We start from the raw sequence: 20,959 nt of genomic DNA on the forward strand, positions 1-20,959 counted from the left end.
CACTACTTCAGTCTTTTTTTTTATTTAAAACAAACAAAAAAACAACCAAAACTCTCCTGCATCTTCTGAAATAAAGAAATTTTGTAGCCAAGCAAAGTGCTTTCAGTCAGTCCCAGCTGTCCTCTGCTGACAGATCTACAATCTGATGTCACATTCTGAACCAAACCTGCTTTGAGAAATTTCATACATGGCTCGCACAGGGAAAAAAATATCCTGCCTGTGGAAATTCAATGCTGTTAAAGTGTTGAAAGCAAACACAACAATAACAATAAAAAAAAAAAAAACACAAACAACAAACTTGTCTTGCATGTACAATTTTAATTGTATTCATAATCATTCAAACTTGTATCTTACTGAGTTCAATAAAAATGTGCTTTTTAACTTTTATTACTGAATCCTTTTGTCTTCTAATGATACACAGGTGATTATTTTTGTTGTTGTTCAGCAATTTACTAGTATAAGGTAGATATATGGATGTGTTCACCATTTAGGAAGTTGTTTTGCTTAATCTTGATGGAACAGGAGCTTGCATACCCCTTTTTCACTACAAAAAATGGAATGCCTGTTTCCATAACAAAGCACCTTATGATTACTTATGGTTATCGTGTCTATGGTAGCTCATACAGAACCTCGATTATAAACTTCTGATGAATCATCTTGAGCTGTGAGAATGAATACAGTGCTGATGGTACCAATTATTTTTGGATTTTAACTCCAAAATGCAGACTCAGTATCACATGCAGGGGTGTGAGCCTCCACTCAGCCATCCCTATGGGTGAAACATGAGCAGAAACTTGTGAGTAACACTTGCCATCATCTTATCCTAAGAATCTTATACTGCATATTTTGTCTCCACATCTCAACTGGTTAAACCAAACCAATTGTTACTGCCTTCAATCCCTACTTAGGGATTTGGCAATGCTTTTTCTTCCACGTGACAAAACCAGCTCACTTTGTTGTTTCATGCTAAAGCAATTCAAAGTAGTATGATGGTAGACTGGGAACAGTGGAAATTCTTCACCTGACCCAATTCCTAAACCTGTTTGTAATGCCCCAATCAGATGTATGAGAGGTGCTAGGAAATACACATCAGAACCTATATAGAGCACATGAAGAACATGCACTGAAAAAAACTCAACTCCCTTTTATTAACTCGTAGAGTGTTTGTTGGTGTGGGCAGCACAGGAAAGTGGAGTCAGCAAGACCTTGATTTGCAGTGTTGTTGAGGACACAGTTAGTTCATTTGGAGTTGTGGGCGTTTAATGGCCTTGAAAACAGGACTGCAAGAGATGCTGTCTAAAGTGTGAGGCGTTTCTGTGCTGAAAGAAAACCCGAAGAATTTATGCTGGTTTTGCGTCTAGCAGTAAGAAGGAAAAAATACCTTCTGTTTCTTCTAAAGAAGTCTGTTTCTGATTAGTGTATCAAAACATTCACTTCTCTGACACAAAGGAGAAAAATTAGCAGAATTAGACTGTCAGTAATAGGGATAGAAGGGCGGTTTGGTAATATTGGGTGTAACGCTGCAGGCCACTGTGTTAAGAGTGGTTGGACACTGAACCAAATAATTGAATGCTAAGAAGAGGCATGCTTTCCTCTTTTGTTGAGATCATGGAAAAATTTCCAAACTATCCCCAACAAAGGACTGTGGTAGCTACCTAAGTAGCTACCTAAGTGCTACCTAATTCTTTTTAAAAATGGGTGGGTTATGGCCACTCTCATTTCTTAGTGACAGGTCTGGTATTAATAATATTCAAGTTACTTGTTCTAGCTTAAACTGAGTTGCTGAATGCATCCAAGGGTCATGCTTTTCTTTTTCGTTCTTCTGTTTTTATTTTGGATGATAGGCTGGATACTTGTATGGGAACGGTTTGTATGACCCCTGGGCTGTACTTTGGTTAGGATAATATAAATCCTGTATCTAGCCATCTGGGGCTCTCCAGTTGTTGAAAACATGATGGGATTTTTGTATGCATCAGCACACGGTACTTGAGCTATGGGACCTTGTTGTGACAGGTTTTCTTGGGATGGCAGCAATTACTTATTGGCAGGATCTGGGTGACCACAGGGCCAGAGGGCACCTGGCCAGTGCTGTTTTGGTGAAGGCTGGCTGTGGTAGGGATAACTGCGTTATTAACTGGAAATGTATTGGGCTTCTCAATGCTTGCTGTCAGACACTTTCCTGAAAGAAACACACCACACTTGTTGGTGCACTTGTTAGTGATTGTCAGCCAGTTCTGCTTAATGCTGGTATTTTAATGTTGAGAACTAATTAGAGCTAGAAGAGGATTTTTGGCTTGGTGCCCAGTTCCTGGAAACTTTCTTTATTTTATTTATTTATTTTTTGTGAGAGAGGGTCAGATTGTCTATATGATAACTGATCTGTGAAAAACCTCCTTTCTTCTACTCTTTGGTAGGAGTCAGCTTCTCACCAGCTACATCTCCTAAGTCAGCCCTCTCCCCCATCTCACCCATCAGGTAGAAGCTCCTCCTCATGTTTGATCATCCCCAGGGCACTTTTCTAGCTTTTCTATACCCTCTGCGAACCAAAATGCCCCAAACCATGTATCCTATTCAATAAGTCTGAGCATAGTGGCTTTCCTGTGGTGTGGGGATGTGTCCTCTTTTGTTTTCTATTTCTTTTTGGCAGTCCTTAGCGTTCTGCTGGGATTTGTCAATAGGGTCACAGTGACAAGTGAACTGATGATTTTAAGGTCTGTACAGGTCTCTTTCCAAACCATCCCCATGGTTTCTTTCTGAATCACAGATTCAGAGTCTGTCTGTAGATGCTATAGATACATACTTAAAAATAACTTCTGTGCCTGTACGCATTATTTTGCACTTATCAGTGCAAATATTGTCATCTACTTAATATTATGTGTGCTTAAGCTGTCAGCTAAGACTTGCATTTTAAGATGTGACTATTCTGAATAATTTTGTCACAACACTATTCTCTGCTCTGTCAGGTAGTTTGTGACAAGACTAAACCTCAGAAGTCCCAAAACACATCTCTGAATGGGATCCTGCTAGTAACTTGCAACAAAATGACATTTATTTCCTATCTTTAGCTAAGAGGGGAACATTTCTTCTATCCATTGATTTTTAGCTTCTGGGATTGCACCACCTTCTCTTTTGTAACCCATACACAACTGGCTTTCCATCCAATATGTTGGAAAACATGACAGGGACAGATCAGCTTTTTCTTTAGCTAGCTTCAAAAGCTCTTACACTGTTGGTATTCAGAAATGAACCATATGATCCATGTAAGAATTGATTAGGTGTGGCTTTTTTATACACAATCTCTCATTTTGTCATGCACATATTCTTTGCAAATGGGTTGTTCTAAGACAAATCTTGCAGTAACAGGCAATGCCAACTGACAGCTTTCCTTCCTGTATGCAATGTGAGCAACATGAGCAAATACAAACATTTAAAATGGATGTTATTGATAGTTTAAATATATATTAATTCTGATCATTGTAAAATAAATGGCTTTTTAATTGTTTAGACTCCTTTGTCACAACTGACTCAATGATTGCTCTCACTCATATAGAGCCCAGGGGAATTTAATAGCAGATGTGAAGTTAATTTTTATTCCTAGAACATTTTTAGAACAGAATCTGAGACCAGATCTCCCTTTAGTTTTTGTTCAGTGACTGATAAAAATATGAATGCTTCAATGATGGACTGTGAGCTTGTTGATTGTCCTGGTAAGCAGCAGCTGCAAAATATGATGGGGTTTATTGTGTGACTAAGCTGAATGTCACACACTAATTCACCCGAATGGGAGCCAAGCTAATATTTTTTATTGGGGTAAAATACCCACTGAAGTGTTTTGATGGAATTAGGATGGCACATTTGTTGTGGAAATTTGGGAAATCCCGTTTTGGGTACGTTGAAAATGCATTGTTCACATGGATGAGCTATTTAAACAGATGTGGTGTAATTCTGGATACTCCTTTAATCTTTTAGTAATCCAGACATTACCATACGGACAAACTGCACAGACTGATTTGGGGAGGCTTCACTGGATAAATGAATACCCTACTTCAGTTAATTTGCTGAGCTCTTATGTTGTTCTATCAGGGAAAAAAAAAGCACTTTCCAGCATACAGTTTATTTGCAGTGACATACAAAATGAACTGATGGCAACCAACACAGGCTTAAGGCAGCTTGTTTGACAAGCAGCTTGTGATGGTTTTGGCAGTTATCCATGGGGCTTCCTTCCATTGGTGTAGCCAATGCACGGCATTTCCAACGTGGAACTACCTTGGCATATACATATCAGAACGCACACGGGTTCCTCTACCATGTTGCTCTCAGCGATGTACCTGCGTCAATTTGGCTTAGTGCTGTAATGGGTTATTTAGCTTTGTTATCAACCTCTGCTTTCTCAATCTTCTGTCCTGTGAGGAACTGCCATATTCCTCCTCTGTAGTTCTCGTTGCCCAGGGCATATACAAAGGCATCCACCATTGGCACCGTCTTGGCAATAACAGCAGGGATCTGTTAGGAGACATGATATTTATTAACAGGGAATGTACTGGGGAGCCGATGGGCTGATTTCATCCCAGGCTCAGTTTCCATCTGTCAGATAAATACCCTTCTCTGATGCTGCCCCTGGAGGGATGAGAGGTAAAAGTAATTTTGGTAATTTGAGCCCCTTAACCTAAATGGAAGGAAATTGCCCCAGGAAAGGACAGTCTCTGGGAGAGAGAAGTTAGGCCAGCATCGCCTGAAACCAGGAGATTTCAGCCAAGAGTGAATACCCATGTGTGCTTAGGAGGAGTAAAAGGTACGCCATAGACACCTGACAGATACATGGGCTAGTATTGCTAATATGTTTTATGTGGGATTCGAAGTACAGCAATGTGGTTAGTGAGCTGAAACTGGACTGATGAATGAAAGCTGAAAGGTCCCTTGTGATATTAGTGAGTCCCAGAGGCAGCCTCAGAGTCAATACTTGGAGGAAAGAAAAGGGGGGGGGGGAAGGAAGCACCATAATCTTAAGAACGATCAGTTGCAGCTTCCCTTAGGAGAGAAAAGAATTATATTTTAAAAAGTCTCTTCAAAACTAAAAATTTTAAGCTGATATTTGACTCTGGGAAGAACACAAAAAGCTTCTACAAATCATGAAGAAGTGTAGGCAACAGTTCTCTGACTGATGAAGGAAAAAAAAATAACTTCCTAAAATGTAGTTTGATCAAAACACTAATTATAATGCCAATTATATCATTGTGCTTAGTTGTTTTGCCTTGAAATGGTAGACTAATTGAAGGCTTTGTGCAAACAATCTACTTGTAACATGTTTTAACAAGTGAAACTATTAGTGTTCAAGTTAGTATTGCTTCCTGGGAGTGGAGAGAAGAAAGTGAGAAGAATGCCATTTGAATTCCCTCGGGTGGCATAGACATACCATTCGGTACTTTGGTGAAATGAACATCACATTTTCAACTGCTGCATAGAAGCATAAAAGGCAATAGGGTCCCCAGCAAATGACCAGTGTCTTCAATGGTAAACTGGTGTTAAACTGGAAAACAAGAGCAACACATTCTTTTGTTTCACAACCACACACTGCAACAAGTGGATGGGACAGACCCTGTGAGACCCTGCTGGCTTGTGTCCAGCAGCAGGAGAGCATCACCAGCAGGACACGCGGTATCGTGGCTGCTTTGCTGCCAGTGTAGGAGGTGTGTGAGTACAGGTCCCTTCGTGCCAAGGGCTGTCTGTGCAGCCAGCCCCCAAACCCTGCCCCTGGTGGGGACTGGGGGAGGCCAGGCATTCCTGCGCCGAGGTGACAAAGCACCTTATGGTTGCTCAGTTAAATCAGCGTAGTGCTAAGCAGTTATTGCTGCTGGGGGGGGAGGGCAGCATGTAAATTTACAGATAAACAGATAAAAAGGAATGATGTTTTGTTGACTTCTTAGAGGGTCTTGCAGACACACAAACATGAAGCCACTGCCACCGTGCACCAGATGGATGTCAGGGAGTCTGTGTCATATTAGGATTCCTGTGCCCTTCATGCTAGGGCCTTACCCATGCTGTTATTGGCCAGCTGTTCCTAAGTATCGTGCAAATATTGATGAATAGGGAGGTGATATTTTCAGCCTTACATTTTCTGCATCGTAACTATTCTGCCTCGTAACTAGGCTGCACAACTGCAGCATTATTATAAGAAAAATCACACCATTGCAAAAACTCACCCATAAAAAGTTATAATAATGAAACTTAAAAACTTATAATAATGAAAACTGTCATTTGTTGGAGAAATATGTAGAGGGCACATGTATATTCCAGACAACTTCAAACCAGTCTGCCTGCCTGTCTCTTTGCTGTTATAATGTCCCCAGTGAGAACTGACAGTCCTTACTAAGTACAGGGGTTGGGCTGTGCCCATCAGCCATGCTTAGCACCCCAGACTGCACCTAAAGAAACAACTCATATAATCACCACATTACATTCCCATAAACCTGCCACACCAGAGCAGTTCCTTTGTTTCCAGCTCATAAAGATTTCTGAATTTCCTCAGCCAAGTGTAAACGTGGCACGTTTAGGAAGGCCCTTCTCCCCACAAAGCATATCTGTGTTTTCTTCTGCATGGCTTCCTCAGCCGTAAGCTAAGAGCCTGTAGCAAATAATGATCCTTTCTGAGCAGAGTTTCTCTAGATAGATATTGGTGTGGTATTAGCACATACTCTGTATGTCGTGTGTTAATTTTGTGAGCAGAATGGAGCTGTTGTTGATGGAGGCGAACCTTTGGGGTCACTACTCTGACTGCCTCCTCCAAGGGGGGCTCTTCTCAGCACTGGGGCAGGAGAGATGTGGTTGTCTCCTGCCAAATCTAGAAATCTCTAAGGATGGGGTTTCCTTGAGCTTTCTGGGAGGCTCCATGCCCTACTGTGCTACCCCCCAACTCGAAGTACCACTAAGGAGTTAAATAGCCCAGAAGGAGCTGAGCCAAAGCGTCTGGGAATGAAGCTGTGTTTTTGAGGACCTTCTCCCCTCTGGATGCATTTCTGTTTTAGTAAGGCAGTTGCAGGGGCTGAGGAAGCTTTCTTACCTTATGGTGACCAGTTTTCTTGAACTTCTGGTGAATGGACTGATAGGCTGTCAGCATGATGAAGCCCGGGATTACGAAATTGAAAATGGACAGAGCGAAAAGGAACGTGATATAGTTTCTGGAGAGGGTTAGAAGGGAAGAAAAAAACTTTGTTAATTCCTCCCTAACGCATCTCCATAAACTTGCTGTTTACTTATTCATTCACTTATATTTTTAAAATTGCCAAAACCAATTTTATAAACACACTTTAGGTTCAGCATTTGCTGAAGGTGGGCCGTACTGTTGCACGTGGGATGGACAGGATTGCAAAAAGTCACAGCAGGTGCTTGATTTCCAAACTCAAGCACCCCTCCTCAGACATCAGGCCTGGACTGCATAAAAAGAGCCATGCAGAGCTGCAAGTCCTAAACCCCCAAAGGTGCAGGTTATAGATGACTAAGGAGGAAGGGAGTAGCAAATACCCGAGTGCCAGCTTCTCCCACAGAGGAAGTTGCCTTTGGCCATCCCTGCGTGCTGCCACATGAGAGGGAGCAGCTTCGGGTTGTGCCCACCTTGTCCCAGCACGGCGCTGGGTGGCAGCTGGGCTCTGCTGTGCCCTGAGACCACCCCCTGGGGGCCCTGCCCCAGCCCTTACCTGTCCCCTTTGCTGTAGTCCAGCGTGCAGCAGGTCCGGAGGGGCTCGTAGCCATACTCCCCCCACCCCAGCAAGGGCATGATGGACCAGAAGGCAGCAAAGAGCCAGGCGAACACCATCATGGAGATGGCTGTGCTCCACTGCAGCTTGCTTCCTGCAGGAAAGAAAAGGGCTTGGGAAGGAGCTCTGCATGCCTGGCATAAAGGCACTGGGTGAAGCTGCCCGGCTCTGTGCGGCCGGGGCAGAGTCCCAGCCTTTGGGATATTAAATGTACTCTGTTCTAAAAACGCTGCTTGTCGATATATATGTGAATGTACATGCTCAACCTGACAACAGATCCTGTTCTAAAAATACTGCTGGTGAAATTACTTTGCCCTTAAGATCATTGCTTAGCCTGGAACAGGAAATGAGAAGCTCAGCATCAGTAATTTTTTTTTTCTAATTTCATAATACAAATTAACACTTGTGCCCATCTTGTCTAGTTCCATAAAGTACCACTGGAATAGGTCAATGAATGAAATGAAAGATTGGAAGCTTTGGACACAGGAAGTATTTCTTCATGGAGGAGGCAGGCAGGCTTCCCTGCTGCTGCAGGACATTTTGTTAGGCACGCTGCCTGCATGCAGAAAGGCCTGGATAATTTTGTTATCGGGGCTGACGTCCATCATCGTGCCTGGGCTGAACAGCCCGTGACGCCAGCTGTACCAGCAAGGAGCACAGTGCCTTTGCCCACTACTCCTTTCTAATCAAGTTTCCCATTAGAGAGAAGTAATGATGCAATTTTCACGGAGGCTGGGAAGCAATCTTCTCCTCTGCCCTTGACAGCAGCATCACGCCAGCAGGCCAGGAAGATTCAGACTGGCTCTGACCTTTCTTGGGAAGGTGAGGTCCTGGAGGCGAGGTGGAAGCAGGGGATCAGCCCGGCCACCTGATCGGACATGGGTGAGAGGGATGCACGTGCTTAGGACTGGTGATGCTCATAAGGCGGCAGCCCCAGGAAGGACTGCAAACCCTACAGCAGCTATTTTGGGTTGTGCTGTCCTTGCTTGTTTTAAGGAAGAATGATAAAGTAGGTGTCTTAGTGAAAATGCCCCTTTATAGGAATGGTGATTCTACCTCTGTTCTTACTCATATAAGTGGGTCTAATAACCTACTTATAAACTCCAGAGGTTCTTGAAGGAAAAGAGGGGTTTGAATGGCATTAAAGATCAGCTTGGAAAAATGGGTGCAAGTGTTCCAAAACTAGTTCTGAGAAAGAAAGGTATACATGTTGCAGTTTAAATAGAAAGGAAAAAATAAAATCCTTTTTATTAAATACTTTGTTTTGATGTGGTAGTTAGTAAAAATCTATTGATGTTTTTAGTCATTTAAGCATTTTTATAATTATTTTTGATGATTAATAACAATTAATACCTGTCTTTTGATTCCTACATAGAAGATTCACTTTGGCTGTAAAGGTCAAATCATGGTTTGTAATATTGACATAATGTGATTACAGATCACATCTGTTTAAAAAAGGAACAGCTTCTGATTTAGGGGACTAGAGATTTGAGTCAAACTTTTGAGAAATTTGTAATTATTCTTAGCCTCCCACTCCAACAAAGCAATGTAGCATTATGTGGCATTCATTCAGAACTGCATCTTTCTTAGGTGTATATTCAAACAAGCATGTTAGTGTTGTAACAGATCTCAGTTCCATTTCCATTTGTGTTCTACATAATGGTTCTCGTAGCTTGGCTTTACACAGTTGTAACTGGAAATTCAATCAGGATGCAGCTTATTACATGAGCTCTCGGGTTTGTTTTGTGCTTTACACGTTCTAGCAACTTTCTTAAAGGCATTATCAAGAGCAGCTAAAGTGAAACCTGGGTCTAAAACAAGTGTGTTTTAAACCAAGTTCATTGCAAAAGTAGCTTTATTGTTTTGGGAATACGATTTTGTAAATGGTAGGCCTTCTTGGTAGTCTTTAAAAACCAGCAACAGAACATTATTATTATTTTTTCCCTCAAGAAGTCCTATAAAAAAGTTAATGGCAATTATTTTTCATTGTATCTTGCAGCAGAAACTTTGCTCTCTCTGCACCCCATCCTTTCATTTTGTGGACTATCACAAACGTCTCAAAATATGATGGGCCCTGACTGAGGCACTGCAGTGTCTCTGGGCTCTAAACACATGGCAGGACCTTGGGGATCTCTGCTTTGAAGGAAAAGATCTTTGCACTGACAAAATTTGCCCTCGGCTGCTTGGACAGTGTTGGTGGTGCACTTAAGGCAGCTTGGGGGTGTCTACACCGCTAGAGGGTGAATGATCCTGCTGCATGCATGCGTGTGCTGGGTACCTGGTGGAAATTTTACCTTCCCCGCTGCCACCTTGCACAGAATCACAGGCGAAGCTCTTGCTCCACCAGCTCCTGCCACCTCTGGCATCGGTCGTGGTGCTCAGTCTCTGGGTGCCACGTCTTTCCTCTGGCCCCAAGTGCCCCCTGCCGGAGTGCATGTGGGCAACAAGAAAGTTGTGACGTCTCTTTCTGAAATGTCTTTTAAATATTTTCTATCAAGAGGGGCTTTGAAGAGGATTTCTGTGTTTATTTTTTCTATATTTTAAAATACCCATACTCAGGCTGGCTGTGTCCTGTCTTGGTAGCTAAAACTGTGTGGACATACAATTAAACAACCTCAATATTGTTTTAATTTTTTAGAGTGTGCTTTGCTTGGGAGCTCATGAACTACTACTTTCAGAGCAAGAATGGTGAAATTACTGCACTCGGTTCACATGGCAAAAATGGCTTCTGAGAGGGCCGGCAGCAAGAGCATGTCGAGAGCAGTCTGGTTGCTCTTGTACAGAGCAGGCCATTGCTTTACCTTAAATGCCTTTTGTGGCCTGATAAAATTCAGCATAATAGGCATGTAGATCCTAATTCAGTTAAATGTGTATATATGGAGTTCAGCATATGCTTAAAGATATAATTCGTAATTAGGGCTCAGTGCTAGCAGTCTGGTCCCATTAAGGCTAATCGGTCTTGTGCTTTGGCTTTCTCTCCTTGAAAAGCAAGAGGGAAGTTTCTCTTTTCCGTGCAGAGAAATATTAACAGGGGGTTTTAAATGTTTTCTGTAAGATTGCTTTGGAACAGAAAGTGCTCTTATAAACAAAACGGAATTGTTAAAAGATTATTAAAGTTGTAATGGTAAAAGCTTAAATTTTAGAAAGTGCTAGATAGAGCGTCAAACCTTAACACTTTTGATTATTCTGCCCGGTCTTTAGTGATATAATCATGAACTATTTCTCCATCCCTAGTCTGTGGGGACATTTATGAATTTAGATTTTTGGAAGATTTATAAATTGGCCAAACATTAAGCTGATTTTCACAGAAAGAGCAAAAAATACATCTCTGACACAGTGGCTACCTTTCAACTAGATTTCAGACTGATGTTCAAAGGGAATTTCTCAAACAAAAGGTCAACAGGATTTTCTAAGATGGAGGGGAAAAAAAACCTTTTCTTTGTTCTTGCAAATGATTCCATTGTAATAGCTGAAATATTCCAGAACAATACAGCTTGTGCCAGACTTCAAGCATGGCATGTATCCTTAAAATCAGGGAAATTTCTCAAAGACAAAAATATCTGAAACAGTCTTAGAAGGAAAAGATTTATCAATCATAAATGAGACAGATGTTGGTACCTGCTTCATCTGCACTGCAAAAAGCGCCAGGGACTGTTGCTCACAAGTATTCATTTGTTGTAGGAATAAGCAAGCTGCACTGCATAATGGCTTCTTTTATGCATATTATTAGAAAAAAACTCTTTAAAATAACTTAGTAAAGGGATTTTTTTACTTTTTTTTTTTTTTTTTTTTTTTTTGGCTGTGATTCTCAATGACTATAAAGCAGTCTTGGCAGTTATCTTCTGCTTCAGTGAAAATGCAAGACCAGTATAAACACTGGCATTTTGTCTGGCAAAACTGATGCAGGTGCAAGTCTAGATGAAGAAAGTGTGACAGGGTGGCTGCAGCAAGTGTGACAGGAGGTAAGGGCTTGCTCCTAATCCAGCAGAGCTGACAGCTGCAATTGAAGCAAATGACAGTTTGCTAATCTTTGAATACTTGCTATCACAACCTAGATTTCTCTGGATGTTCAGAATTAGATAAAAGCCTGCTGCAATCCTACTTCTTGTAATTGCATGCTGCTGCAAAATCCCTCTTGTCTTTTCTTTTGTAATATTGAAAAAAGTACTGACTTAAACCACTTCAGTTTTTCCATTTCCCCCTAATTCTAAAATGCAAATGTAAAATTGTCAAGATTTTTTTTCTTTTCTTTCCTTTTAAAACTGCAACCATTTGCAGTGGCAATGAAAGGAAGAAACTGCCTGGGATCCTTCCCACCCCCTCCAACTTGCTGACTCAGCTGCTGCTCTCTTGCCAAACAAACTCTGTGCCGGACTGAAACGGCTTCACCAGAGACATGACTAAAGTTCAAACCCTTCAAACTGCCCTGACTTTTCCCTTTAATTGCCTACATTAATTAAATCCTCAGAGATTTTTGTAGTCCTCCTTGCTGTGAAAGTAGTATCTCATAGTCCTTTAGAAGAAAATTATTTGCTTGACCAGTAACTTGGAAAAAGGATGGGCCTGCTTTCAGGCTACCTGTCTTATAAAATGCAGATGCTGCTGTTCTGGTTATGAACATACTTTGGTGTGAGAGAACCCAAATGGGATTACATCCAATTTTTAGCTGTTTTCTCTGTACTGGTTGGATATTAAAATAAGATTTCTTAATATGTTATATGTATCTAATATTTTAACTTAATAAATAGCCCTTTTAAACCAAAGCCCCCTTTAGGGGATGAAAAGAGCATTGTTTCCTAGGAGGAGAGAGGACATTTCCAAATGTCTCGAAACTCTAACTTCTCTCTCATATCTGATGGTCATGTTGTTTTCTTACATGTTGCAATTGATACCAACCTGGTTTCTGATGAATGAGCATGTGGTTATCAATAGACCCCATGGTCTGTCACTGACTTCCAAATTAATGCACCAAATTGTACCACCTTCCAAATTAAAAAAACTTGGTTAAATTTCTGGACATTGGTGAGCAGATTTATGTTATAAGAATCCAGAATGGTTGAAAAGTCCTTTTTTTTTTTTTTTTTTTTTTCTTTTTTTTTTCCTCCTCATCATAGTAATCTCTCACATTCTCATCAGCTCATTCTTCCTCAGAAATATGGATTTTTGATATTTGAGTGTCAGGCTGAGGAATGCCACAACAGAGGCTTTCTTGGAAACTCTTAGGACATAATAAAAACATTAGGGATGATGTAAGTGAGTGTGAGAAGAGAAACAGTTCCCAGAACGAAGATAAAAGATTGGTATCTTTGTTTTTTCTGGAAAAGAGGTTTTGTGTCTTCTGTATAGGCACGCTGCTCACACCAGTGTCAACAAGAGTTTCATGTATGGATCGAGAAGATGGTATAGCCTGCAGGCTTGGTATATCAGATCTATGCAATGTGATTTTATCTTTCTCACAACCAGCGTGTGCCGGTTGGAACTGGGAACTGGATGGGTTTACTGGAATAGCCACAGAGCATGAGATTTGAAACCACCTGTTCTTGTTTTGCCTTTTTTGTTCAAATCATCCAGTAATAGCAGCTTGTTTGGTCTGCAGTAAATAACAATTTGAGCAAAGTGAAGAAGTTTGTGCCCTCAGGATGTGTCTGCCTGTGCTCTTAATGTACTCTGCTCTTGGCTGGAGGAATGTGTGACACAAAAGCATTAAAGGCAATGTTGCAGAGAGTAAAATGTCTTTCCAAAGACATGCTTATTTTTCAGGCTCGCTCTCTTATACAATACAGATGCTATTGTTCTAGCTCCAAACATATTTCAGTGTCCAAAGGGTGTTGGTATGGATGTAGCTTACCGGCTGCGTTATTTGGGGCCTTTGTCTGGACATGAAGAAAAGCCATTTCCTTGCCTGAGCTGAGTTCTTGACAAAAATTGCAGAACAAGAAGTTGGCAACCTCTCTGACCTCTGCGATTATCAGATAAAACACGTTTGCTGTGAGTTCTGGGTGTGTTTTACCACTCACTGCTTTAATCAAATATGGAGGCCATGCCTTAAAGGCTGCATGAATACTAAAGGTGGATGGTATTGAAGCACTGCAGCTCAGCAGCTTATTTCCTGGCCAACTTTTACACTTTTATTTAGGAAATATTCTGTGAAGTAGTCTGAGCATCTTGTGCACTAGCACAAGAAAAGGAGAACTGCATTTGTGTTTCAGCACTGCCAAAGGAACACAATGGCTTCAGGAATGGTGTGGTCAGGTGGGGTGCTCCAGGCTTCTCAGTCCTCCGGAAAGGATCAAGCAGTAGCAGAAAATGTGAAAGCTGCCAGTTGCAGCTCAGCACCCTAATTCAGCCGAAATTTCCACTTGTGTTACATGAAAGTAACACAAATCCAGTACTGCCACAGTTAGGAGATAGCTTTGTGACACAAGACAGTGCCTGGCTATCTCCATAAATCCATATATTTGACATTCCTGTAAATCCCTATTTCTCACCTAACTCAAAATGATGTTTTCATAAGTCCACAAAAAAAGGCAAATTTATTTTCCTGTGTCAGCCTCACAGTGTAATATTAGATTTCCATTAACTGCAGCTAGGGCATCAGAGCTAGTTAACAACTGAATTGTTAAGAAAAGCAAAAAACATCCTTCACTAACAGAAGAAAAATAATATCTCCCTTCTGTTATCAGTACTTAAAAATATCTCTGCCACTTTTATTGAAATTTGCAGGTAATTCGTTCTTTGCTTAGGAACGGATGTACTGAGTTTCAGCCTCTGCAAGGGGGCCTGGAATATAGCAAAGCCCCCAGAACAGCTCGTGCCCCAAAGTGCCTGTGTGTTGCTCAGTGGGGCTACTGCGCTCTGTGTGCCCCTTCGTTCCTCTGTAGAAGTGCTTCGCTGTGGGCTCTGTTCCAGCTGCTGAATCTGCAGGGGCAGCTCTGTGGCTACACCGAAATTATCTGTGATTAGTAACCTATGTGTGGGCACAGAGCTCTGGCTGGTACGCAGCAGGATGTTGGATGGAGGCCCAAGGTGCATAGGTTTTTCTTCAGCATGAGGTGTTGGATTTTGTTTAGGATACCCTACTGATTACTTATGGAAAAGGTGAAAGCATGGCAAGAGGGGCAGGATTTGGATGTGATCTAGAAGAGCAAGTATCTCCTGAAAGTGGTTGGTTAGTGCCCCGTGTATGGGAACGCGTCCCTTGGAGAGAGGGTTTATTTATCTTAGACACTAGAGAGAGCAAATGTAAACATACATATAAAATACACAGAAAATAAATATCTGCTTGTTTGGATTCTCTAAAATCGAAACAAGCTGCTATCTAACATGCTGTGGGTAAGGATGCTAGGTAAATGATAACCCTTACTTGTACAGTAGTGATGATACCGGTCCCAGGCAATGGCAGCACTGGAGCTAATGCTGGCGAGTGCTGTCAAGAAGCCCTGGAATCCATGAATTTGACAGCCATCAGAGCCGTAGGGCCAGTACCTGTCAACAAACAAGCAGCCTGTTAAGAAAATTACAGAAATGAACAAAGGCATATTTGGAAATTGCATTAGTGGAGAGGGGAAAACTGATAGCCGGTGCACGTGCTTTCCAAGTCTGAGAAACGTTGTGAAGGACGTTACCGAGGTCAGTTTTAGGTGTCTGCCAATATTTATCTTTCTGCAGTGCCTGATATACTACCACAGCTATTTTTACTCTAAATTTGGAGAAGAAACTATGACCCTGCATTTATGTGTTGGAAAGCTATTTGCTTTACATTTGGAAGTTACATTTTATCCAGTTATCCATATCTGCAAAATTTGCCCCAGGGGGAGTAGCCAACTGGTCAACATGTGAAGGTAAGTGCTCACCGCTCGACACAGAAGAAAAGCTCACAACAATTAAAACCACTCCAGATAGCAAGTCTGAGGCCTCCACATATTTTTGCAGACATAGAATGAAAAGGAACACAAGGTGGTCTCACATAGCAGGCATCTGCTGGCGTGTACCTTCAATATCCTGGTCACTCATAGCTTTTTTTCTCTCTGCCTTCATCTAACCTGACTCTTATGCTTATAAAGTTGTCAGTGAGTTGGAAATCTTCAGCAATCTCTTTTCTCACGTCTTATACAACACCGGCATAATTCATTTGGAGATTACCTCTGCAAGTCCCTTTGAAAAGGAGATAGCTGACTTCTTTGGAGACTGGGAAACTTCTGCTCCCATTTTTTTAAAAAAGGGCCTGGAAGGGTTAAAACCAAGCTCACTTTGATGTACTGACCTCAGCTTTTCAGCTTCAGTTCAGGAAAGGCATCTTCACTAACTTTAGAGTGACTTAAGTGCCTGAAAGGAGAACAAGCTGTACACGCGGTAAACCAGCTTTGAATAAGGCCTCACTGAAGTGTATTGTTGACTTGTTAATTGGCAAAAATGTTTTCATATCCATTAAAAGGCAAGTAAATTGTCACAATTCTTGAAATGTTTTTGTGTTCTCTATTACAGGTATTTCCAGAGTTTAAAAATATGCTAGTTAAGTGGAACTATTCATCATCTGGTTTATAGGGTGTATGTTTCTAATACAGTTTGCTTATGATTTGTGTGTTGTAATTACGCACTGAAATGCTTGATATTGGTTCTGCCCTCTAATTAAATGACTGACGTGAGAAAGTGTGGAAAATAAAATGTGTCATAACTGAATTGAACTCCCTGCACACAGATCTGCATTTTTCTTTTCCACAAACTTCTAAAATAAGAGCCTTAATGGGAAAGTTCATTAAAAAACCTGAAAGGCTTGCAGATAAATTTGGGGTCAGTCTGGAGGTTTAGTCATGTAAATGTACAACTACTGCATTAGTCAACTACTTTCTACTGTAACTACTAGTAAAGCTCTCTGGTTAAATGGCTAAGCTGCAAACTTTTCTGTGGTTCTTCTGAGCATCCTTTAGGAAAAAAAAATAAAAAATGCATACCTTAGGAAGCTGGAAAAGGCAGCGATGAATGCATTGATGCAAATCCCGCAGTCAGCCAGGGCAATGCTGAGAACCAGCAGATTGCTGGGTGTTCGGAGCTCTTTGATTTTCCGGAATGAAATAATTGTCAACCCATTCAGACAGAAACCAAGCAGGGCTGAAAAACAGAAGTGTATGGCATGATTCAACTGGAAATGGAAAATATCTACAATGCTGCTGCTGTTTTCTTTAATGAGAACAATAATTACCGTGAACACTTATGCACAGGAAATATAGCTGTGGTGCTCACAGTCTGCACGCAAGTTACGAAGACTTTCAGGAGAGCAGTTATAGGTGCCAGCTGAAACCAATGCTTCAAACTGCATCAGGGATGTGGCCACTCATGCAGAGCAGAGATGGTTTAATTTTATTTGTACTTCTGCATTTTGTGTTAATGGAGAAACCTGACTGCCAGGCTCTGTTCAAGGACCCCTGGGTCAGAGTGAGGGAGCTGCAGAGGCAGCTTCAGGGGGGCCCACAGACAGCACACGCTGCCGGCACACATGTCTGCAGGCCTGTTTATGGGAGAGAAATGGGTCGTGTTTAATATCGGTTGTAACACACTTTTGTGTTTAAGCACAGAAATCCCTCAGCCATCTTACAGTCAGCCTGCCTCCCTTTGGGCTTCTGCCTAAGGTTAACCTAGACAGAGCTTGAATCACACCAGCTCAATCTTATTACTGCCCTTCGTCAATAGACTATACATGGAAAGGGAAGGAATAATCTAATTATAAAAGCAGTCCCTGATAGATTTAAAAAAAAAATAAGTTAATGCTAGTTGTCAGAGAGGAGCATTCAAGCAACCCCAGCTATTCACTCAGAGCTGTTCCACCCTGAACCCCATCCTTCACTGCTTTAAACTCAAGCTTTGTCCTTTGATGTCCTTTTCAAGATGACCTGAATTATTATGGCTCTGATGAGGCTCTGACTCAACTTCCCATCTCTAAGTCTCAGTTTGATGACAGGCAGTATGTCTTTTTCTTTGTGGTCTTCTTGGAAGAAGAAATGATGTAGTGCAGAAAAAATCCATATCCCCTAATTCTGTAAAGCACTGTTGTTACTTGCTCTCATTGTCTTAATTCTGTAGTTACATAAGATGGATAATTTTGTATAGTCAGAAATTCTGCTCCTACTTTAATTACGTTAATGGCTGATGGCATAACCATAGTAACAGCTGATGTGTGTCTTTCATTACACAACAAATAACAAAATATTTCCAGGAGAAATATTTGGAGCCATTTGAGGTCAGCTGTTCTCATCCCTTCCCTGCCGGCTTACCTCCCACCTGCAGGGTAAAACTGCTGCCAACTCTCCCCAGTGCTGTCAGGCCTTTAGGAGAGGTATGTTGTGGCCATATTTAGAGAAAAGCTGAAAAGTTATTACTATATTAATTTTTTTCTCTCTCTTCCCCTCTTTTTGAAGTTCCAGGCTTTAGCGCACTCTGCTTTCTTAAAGGCTAGCAGGAGTGTACAAATAGAGAACTTACTAACTTATAGCTTTGAGTTTTAATTTTAAAACAGCCAATGTTTGACACTTTTATAGTTAGTAAAAGTGAATGCAAAGTTTTCCTCTTCCCCAGCACTTTTTTGCAAACTGCACTCACAAGCTGCAGGGGAAAAAAAAAAAAAAAAAAGGAAAGAAAAAAAAAAAAAGGAGACCTTCATTGCTTATCTCTCAGAGTCTCTGAGAAGGTGAATTAATCTTTAATTATCTGGTTTGATCTTTTAAGTCAGATAGCAAAGATTACTGGCAATCCATCGGGCATGTTCAGCCTAAAACCCTACAGAAAATACCGAGCAGTCAGATTGCCCCTAGTGCTTACTAAAATGTAAATGTGCTGGGCCATTCCTAGCTGTAAGCGAAGGTTGCCAGCAGGTACTGAGCCTGGGCTTCAATAGGTGCGGGCCTCCAGCCCGTGGGTGGGCAGGTGAGGGCCAGCATGGCTGTGGGACCAGCACCGGCCATTCCCCAGCAGGAGCCCAGCTGCGCGCCTCCACCAGCACATGCCAGAGTCCTTGTTCTGCTGCTTCCCGCTCCTCAGTACTGAAGGGCAAGTTCACACTGGGAACCGCCAGGCCCTGCAGATGGCTCGATGGCTGCTGGCCAGGTTTAGCCCTGAGCTCTCTGTTTAGGCAGCAGCTGGCCCCTGGGCCAGGAGTAGAAGCTTCTTCTTCTCTCTCCCTCTTTTAAGGAAGAGTTTCTGGCACAGCTGTTGCAGGTTTCCTTTGCAGGCAGATGTGATGCTGCGTCCCAGCTGAGCTCGTCTGCAAGGAGAGGGCAAGCATCCTTCCTTCTCCTGTGCTCCAAATCCATGGGGTGAGCTGGTGAGCATTTACCCCCTTCTGCTAGTGCTTCTTGCTCCTTCTCTTCTGCTGTTCAGCCCCATGATCCCTGCACCCCAGCTGGGCAGTGCAGGGATACAGGGATGAGGCCCAGGCCCTGACTGGGATGCAGCTCAGAAGGGAGGCCAGTGACTGACACCGATGTATTCCTGGCTACTAGCATGTCCTTCCCTAGCGCAGTACATACAAATTCCCAATTTTGTTTGTCTCACAACAAAGTGGCACTTATTAAGAAAAGCCTGTGCTGGCTAAATTAAATGAAGACTGTCTCCTACCTCAAATTTTATTTCTTAATGCTGTAAAAGCTTTTGAACCTCATGCGCCTGTACTTCAGTTTGTTACTTTTACCCAGCAGCCATTAATTTCAGTGCTAGCAATGCAATTTGGATGTATGCTAACAGTTAACAAGCTATTTTGGATCTATCATCTTTGATTATAAAATGGCCATCACAGCCAACAAAACAAGCAGCCTGGTTTTATTGAAGGATCATGAGTCATTTCAACATCCTTCCCTGGGGAAGCTGAAATTGCCTTTAAAAGTTGTCAGCAAATTCTTGCATCCCAAATTCTCGATAAGAAAGCTAAGTAGCAAGTCCTTCCCTGCCACAGAGCAGCTCTGGATGCGGAGCAGATCTTCACTGCCAACAGCTCACAGCCCACCAGAGGAACTGGTGCTGTAGCCGCAGTAACCACCAAAGGTCTGGGTCAGCATACCACAAATGCTGCTGCTTGCTTCAATTCCCCCCCCACTGCTGCCACACCAGGAATAATAGAGGCAAAAATCTTTTTTTTTTTTTAGCTGAGGTCCTAAACCAAGCTTACCTTCTACCAGTAGGGCAGTGCCGATGGCAAACACTTCTAGTTCAGTGAAGCCTTCAGGGAGAGGGTATGCAGTGACCATACTTATGCAGTGACCATAAAAATGCCAGCAGATTTAACCTCTGCCCTCTGTTATAGCCGTGGGGCTGCCTTTTCCCTGGATCACTCTTCTTCCACTAGCCCAAGGCTTCTTAAAGGAGTAGCTCACGTGCAGACACATGCTCATTATTATATAAAAGCTTTGGGGTTTTTACTCCCACCAGTACAATCCCTGCAAGAATGTCATTAATGATGGGACTAGCATCAACCCATACCCCTCCTTCCCCTGCAAATCTTATTTCAGACACCAGCAAAATGAAAGCATTCATTGCAATTACAACAAGTTCTTTGTAGAGACAAGATTAAGAACCCTGTCCAGTTAATTCTGCAACACTGAAAAAGAATTAAAGGTTGTGGAACGAAAGAAACATGTAATATATAATTGGGGAGTGACCTGAAAAACAAAGGGGCATTCATTGAATTGGTAATTAGGGGAAAAGTATGAACTGTGAATTTCTGAGGCATATAGGTGACCTCTCACCCTTTTTTTTTAGAAAATGGGCAGCGTATTTTTCTGGCAATGACTATTCTGTACATTAACATCTCTTCTCTTAGTAGCTGAGGCTTAAATTAAGGTGCACACTGGCACAGCCTGACTAAAGGCAAACACTGACTGCTTTTGGGTCCCAGACATACAAGGACATGTGTGAGTTGCCCAGTGGTGAGTGCTTGAAGAAATTACCTTACTGGCCTTTTGGAGATGTTTGAGGATTGGCACCCTGGTGTAGGCAGGCTCTGGAGTGTGTGCAGCTTGTCCAGACTCCAGGTCCTTATCTGCCAGCACACTTGTCCCCCTGCCCCGAGCAACCCACACAACTGATCTGAGGTGAGCACAGGCCTTTACCATATCCCAGAAGCATCAACAATTTTCCTTTTGTTTCTTGTCCTACTGATCGATTAGCTCTCGGGGAATTTGCATGCTTGTATACTGCAGAGTGGAAGTCAGCTGCTTTCAGAG

General features: G+C 42.1%; 1 protein-coding gene across 1 annotated transcript; it reads right to left on the reverse strand.

Annotated features, from left to right (window-relative positions):
* Nucleotides 1-4,359: 4,359 nt before the first annotated feature.
* Nucleotides 4,360-19,984, reverse strand: RGR (retinal G protein coupled receptor; the record flags this gene model as incomplete). Its single annotated transcript, XM_084289891.1, has 7 exons — nucleotides 4,360-4,503; nucleotides 5,414-5,527; nucleotides 7,058-7,175; nucleotides 7,692-7,845; nucleotides 15,115-15,236; nucleotides 16,703-16,859; nucleotides 19,906-19,984. 7 exons carry the CDS (start codon nucleotides 19,982-19,984, stop codon nucleotides 4,360-4,362), a joined length of 888 nt encoding a protein of 295 aa, XP_084146017.1.
* Nucleotides 19,985-20,959: the final 975 nt, after the last annotated feature.

This window comes from Netta rufina (assembly GCF_964035555.1).
Source record: "Netta rufina genome assembly, chromosome: 7".
Lineage (NCBI taxonomy): Eukaryota > Metazoa > Chordata > Aves > Anseriformes > Anatidae > Netta > Netta rufina.